General features: G+C 31.6%; 1 protein-coding gene across 1 annotated transcript; it reads left to right on the forward strand.

Annotated features, from left to right (window-relative positions):
- Positions 1-72: 72 nt before the first annotated feature.
- Positions 73-4527, forward strand: LOC145759230 (epoxide hydrolase 3-like). Its single transcript, XM_082573006.1, has 8 exons — positions 73-202; positions 639-817; positions 1242-1368; positions 1960-2054; positions 2467-2656; positions 3355-3596; positions 3954-4075; positions 4335-4527. Exons 2-8 carry the CDS (start codon positions 655-657, stop codon positions 4437-4439), a joined length of 1044 nt encoding a protein of 347 aa, XP_082429132.1. The 5' UTR covers positions 73-202; positions 639-654; the 3' UTR covers positions 4440-4527.
- The last annotated feature ends 1474 nt before the right edge of the window (positions 4528-6001 follow it).

Raw genomic sequence — 6001 nt, forward strand, 5'->3', positions numbered from 1 at the left:
CGAAGCACACATTCGTTCAAAAGTTGTATTTACTCTATACAAACACAGTCTGTTCTTAGGCTGTTAAAACCACAGAAACCCAATCTGAAATCATGAGGGGCTAAAGTCCAATAACACATGAACAACACGAGTTGGCATCGAAATTTGGCAAGTCATACCATTTTAAGCTAAGAAAAGCACTGAAGAAATAAAGGCACTAAAGGTAACTGAATTTGTTAATAATGTTTAGATATTGGCAGTAGTGCAATAGAATGTGGTAATGCGTTAATTAACGAATGTAAATTTTACGTCAAAATTTTACTTTTAAGTTAACTTTAAAGAATTTTCGGACCGGTTAACTTTCGTTAAATTGTGCGCCTGTTAAAATAAAACCGTTAATTCAATATTGTTAAAAGTAAAGGGAAATCTATATCTAATATCGCTGTTTATCAGGTTTAAACGTTAATTTTTAAAGAACGTTTGCTAATTTAATTTTTTTTAAGGCAATATGCAATTTAAAATTACTTTTAACATAGAAGCAGTGAGAAATAAACCTAGGACCTTATGTTGTAAAGCCAAGTGTTTTAATCACTACATAACACTTGTTAGCATAAAACTTTAAAAAAAATATATACCAAATTTTAAATTTAATTTTTTAGAATTTGGATTTTAAAAATGGGTTTTCTAACAAGATTGGTATTGGGATTAATTATGTACAGCATTGGATTATTTTGGGCAATGATTGCTTTTCCCATGTTTTTACTTATGTCTTTAAGACATGGTGTGAAAGGAGTTCGATCCATCTTTAAACGAGGAAATCATGATATTTTACCTGAAAGTAAGTTTATCAGATTTTTACATTTTTTAGAGTGCCTATATATATTTATCCTCGATGTGTAAAAGGGTCATTTTAACGGCCTAAACATAAAAATACATTTATTACCTTTAGCCAGTCTTAAGTTTACTTTGGCAGAACACTTGGCCTCGCTACATGAGGTCCTGGGTTCAATGCTCACTGGTCTTATGCAGTAGCATGAATAAAGCGTCATAAACCGTATAAACTTCTGTTGAGCGAATACTTTATCAGCAGCTTAATAATCAGGCAATTATATTCTATAATATCCCAAACTGCCAAAAAGAACTCGAGACTGGGTCCTAGTAACAAATATTACTTTATGTTTAAGTTGTGAAGTCAAACTTTCTATATCGAGGATAAATAATAAAAAAATATATATATACACCAACTAAATCCTATTTTTCAGTTGTCAGAAGTCCTAAATACAATCATGATTATGTGACCACAAAATCAGGAATGAAATTCCATTATGTACACACCGGTTCAAACGACAAACCTTTAATGTTATGTTTACATGGTTTTCCTGAATGCTGGTAAAACTTTTACAATGTTAACACAGATAGACTAATTTTAAACCTGTTTTTTTTCTGATTTATTCATCCTGGATGTAGGATAATTAATATATATTTTTCTTGTTACTTTTACGGTTCTCAAATCTTATTACTATTACATTAATCTTCTCTAAAACTTTGGAGGTCCATAAAAATAAATGTTTTTTAAAAAAAAAAAAACTTCATCCTGGCAGCGCTGTGTAGTGGTAAGAACACTTACTACACCACCATGAGGTCGTGGGTGCAAACCCCACTGCTCCCATGCTGTAACGCCCTTGAGTAAGGCGCTATAAACGTATGAACTTCTGCTGAGGAAGCACTTAATCAGCAGCATAATTATCGAGCAATTATAATCTATATAATATCCCAAATTGGTAAAGGCAACTCGAGACTGGGTCAGAGTAACTTATGTTACTTTTTGTTTAGGTCGCGCATTTGACCTTTCCACATCAAGGAAAAATATATATACAAAAAAATCACATAAACATAACCTCACAAAAAATTGAATTCCTTTTTAAGTGTTTTTATATCAAATCTATAATGACCTAAACACCCTATATTTGTTACATTTAGGTACAGCTGGCGTCATATATTGGAGCAATTCAGCGACGATTATTATGTGGTTGCAATTGATTTAAGGGGATACGGTGGTTCTGATAAACCTAAGTGTAAGTTCAACTAGTTTTGTTTTCTCTTTATTTATTTATTTATAAAAAGGTCGACTACATGGCCTAAACATAATATAACATTTGTTACCTCGGCCCAATCTTGAGTTAAATTTGCAGTTTTTGGTATTTTTGTTATAACTACTAGATAATTAATCTGCTGATGGTTTTGGCTCAGCAGGAGTTTATACCGCTTATAATGCCTTACTCAAGTGTCTCTGGCATGGAAGCAACAAGAATTAAACCGTGAACACACAACTTTAAAACTTAACTCAAGACTAGGTCAAGGTAACAAGTGTTACTTTACGTTTAGGCCACGAATTTAGCCATCCCACATCAAGAACAAATAAACATTTCAAAACAAAATTTAATGTTAGTATCTAAAAATACTTAAAATAATGATTTTTATTTACAGCAATTGGAGAATATCATATAACCTATCTCGTTCGAGATGTTTATGAAATTGTTTATGCACTTGGTTACAGCAAATGTGTTCTAGTAGCACATGATTGGGGTGGAGTAATTGGATGGAATGTCCCCCATTTCTATGAAAATTTGGTTGAGAAATTAATCATTTTGAATGCTCCACATGGTCAGGCTTTCAGGTACAACATTTTTCATACAAAAATTTATTTAAAACTAGGGATGGGCTGAAATCCAAATTACTCGGATTCGACGAGCCCGAGTATTTTGTTGCGATACTCGGCTGAGTCCGAGTACTCGGTTATGACTTCATTTAAATAACTGTTCACGAGAATCTTTTCCGCATAATTTTAAACTGCAAAATTTGCCTATTTATGGATTATAAGGTGTTTAACGTTGGCAAAACTACCTACCGCTGATAGCAATAACATTTTAAGTCTAAACGAAAATATGAAAGTCTCAAATTTATTATGCGTAAAATTTTACTATGTAAAAAGTGTATTTGTTGTGCAATTGTTGCTTAAATAACGTGATATAATTAAGAGTAGATTATAATTTATTAGAAAAGGGCAAAACTCGTGTTTTTTTATGTTTAGTAAATCGTATACGATCTTATATGACAAATTATTACTCTGGGTACGAGTACTAAAAAGTGCTCGGGCCGAGTACTCAGACTTGGATTCGATTGGCCCATCCCTATTTAACCATCAGAACCAATCAGCAGATTTATTACCGAGCAATTATAATCTATATTATTCAAAACTTTAACTCAAGACTGGGTCAGGGTAACAGACGTTACTCTATGTTTGGACTATCCCACATTGGAGATATTTAAATATATGCATTAAATTTTATCATTGTATTTTTTTTTAAATTTTAGAGAATTTGGTTTAAAATTTCCATCCCAAATTCTTAAAAGTTGGTACATATTTTATTTCCAAATTCCATTTTTGGCTGATTTTCATTTAAAATCGGATGACTGTCGTTTACTAAAAAGCGCTTTTAACGGAAAAAAATCGGGAATCAAAAACAAAAAGAATCAAATGACGGAGGAACAGATTTCAGTTTATAAGCATTATGTGGCTCCCAATTTATCTAATGCGATAAACTTCTACAGAGCAGGTAAGGTTCTTGTTTTTGATACATTTAAAAAAGGGGTTAGTATTAAAAGAGCTTAAAAATACTGCAACATCAAACCTCTGGTAGGACATTTTAAACTACTACATAAAGTCCTGGGTTCAATCCCCACTGCTTCCATACTGTTGTGCCCTTAAACAAGATGTGGAAATTTTTTATGGGCAGTTAGAACACTTGGCTTAAATGCAGGAGGTCCTGGGGTTGATCCCTACCGCATTAGTATACTTGAATAAGCTGGTGTAAACAGTACTTAACTCTTGCTAAGTTTAAAGCAATAAGTAGATTAATTATCACACAATAAAAGTCAATGTAATCCCCAACTTTTAAATCCAATTTTTTTAGGTAACCCACTTTATACTGGTCTTGACATGAAGATAAAAACAAAAATAATAAAATGTCCGACACTTGTAATATGGGGAGACAAGGACGATGCTTTAGATCATAGAATGGTCCCTTTTTTCGAGGTAAGCTTTATAGCATAAAGATCCTGGGTTCAATTCCCACTGGTTTTGTAACCCAAACCCAGACTCAAGTTGACTTTGACAGTTTGGGATAATATTAATTGTAATTGCCAGATAATTTTTCTGTCGATAAGTTTTTGGCCAAGCATAGTTTATATATTATGGATACCACCTTACCTGAGGCAGCTACTACAGAAAAATGTTCAAACCTAACCCAAGTTATCGTACTACTACACCACTGTTAAAAGTAATATGATTTTAGAAATATGTGAGCAACCTACAAGTTGAAATGATCTATGGAGCTGGCCACTGGGTGGGGCTAGACGAACCTGTCCAAGTTGAAGCTGCTATGAGAAGATTTCTTTAAAAACTTTTAAAAAAAAAAGAAAGAAATTAAAAAAAAGAAAAAAATTTTTAATAAAAATCAGTGTGCATAATTATTTGACTTTTAAAAATTAATTGCTTGTTATGAATGTTAGATAACATTTCTTAATTATCTGTTTCTGTTTAATAGCCTGCCATGATTGCAACTCTCAACTTAATTTACCCTCGCACCACAAATACAATTTTAATTGATTTTGTTGGCATATAAATTGAATATACAACCATTCATATTATCCACCAAACTTTAATATATGTAGGCCTATAGAGAAAACTGTAAATAATATTATTATAATTATACTGCTATTAGTTCATATTCTTAATTGCATTTTATACTTTTAAATTAAAAGTATTTTAGAAAAAAAATTATGGTACATCATGTATTGATAAAATATTTAAGGTTTTTAGTTTAAAACAACCAACTAATCAAAGTTTTTATTCTGAATATCAAAAATTACAACTAGTTCCCACTTTTAAAGTTAAAAACTGAAAAGGCTGACTTAACGTTTTAAACATATATTAACATTTGGTCTCCCAATTAAGTAACTCTACAGCATGGAAGCAGTAGGGATTAAACATAGGTCCTTATGTAATAAACACAACACATAATTGGCCAAACAGACGCGTTCTGTGGACAAGTCTTCTAATTTCAGAACTATAAAAAGGAAACTGAATAAATCTGTTGTTGCAATTAAAAAAATTTTTACCTATTGCCTAAATCCGCTTATAAGTAAGTTGAACTCTTTAACTGCTTAAAACTCATTTTGAATGGCAACTTGTTGCTAAGCTGTGTGTTTTGTAAAGTTTTGTAAAAGTTTATCCTTTAACTTGTAGTTTTTTGTTTTATATTAATTTGAAATGCATTAATAAAAGCTGACTACCATAAAGATTTAACCATGTAAGAGGTGAACAACTGGTAGCCAATTATTTCTCAACTATAAATCAGCCAAATAAATGGTTAACTGACAGCTTAAGTAACTGAGTAACTTTCAATACATACCCCAAGCAAGTTTACATTTTAACAAGAAAAGTAGGCTTGTATTTTCTTTTAATTTAACTTCTACTTAACATACCAATAAAATTCCCACTGGTCTTATGCTGTAGTGCTCTTGAGTAAGGTGCTATAAATGGTATAAACTCCTGCTAAGCTAGCGCTTCATCAGCAGCATAATTACCAGGCAATTATAATCTATAGAATCCCAAACTGCCACAGGCAACTCGAGACTGAGTCGGGACTGGGTCACATCGAGGATAAAGATATATACATACAAAGGATCGATTTAGGTTGTATTTTTTATTAAACCCTTTCTGAACTCTTCTAAACCGCTAAATGATGACCTGTTATGTTAAAATCTTAATGGCACTAATAGCAGTCAGATTGGCAAAAGCTTAAAAGTTCTTTGTAACTTAAAAATAAAAATCGAATGATAAATTTAAGGTTTTATTATTAAATCTATTTAAAACCTTCTAAAACGTTTTTTTTACAAGTGTAAATATTTAAAGTCCCACTTTTTACCGCATTTTTTATAGTATTTTTGCCACATTTCT

The sequence above is a fragment of the Corella eumyota genome, chromosome 7 (genome assembly GCF_963082875.1).
Source record: "Corella eumyota chromosome 7, kaCorEumy4.1, whole genome shotgun sequence".
Lineage (NCBI taxonomy): Eukaryota > Metazoa > Chordata > Ascidiacea > Phlebobranchia > Corellidae > Corella > Corella eumyota.

Bases quoted from the DNA above. Each gene is read 5' to 3' on its own strand.
- LOC145759230 (XM_082573006.1), top strand. From the start codon at position 655: ATGGGTTTTCTAACAAGATTGGTATTGGGATTAATTATGTACAGCATT. The intron at 2,657-3,354 runs GTACAACATTTT...TTTAAATTTTAG, and splicing joins CCACATGGTCAGGCTTTCAG to AGAATTTGGTTTAAAATTTC. The intron at 3,597-3,953 runs GTAAGGTTCTTG...CAATTTTTTTAG, and splicing joins GATAAACTTCTACAGAGCAG to GTAACCCACTTTATACTGGT.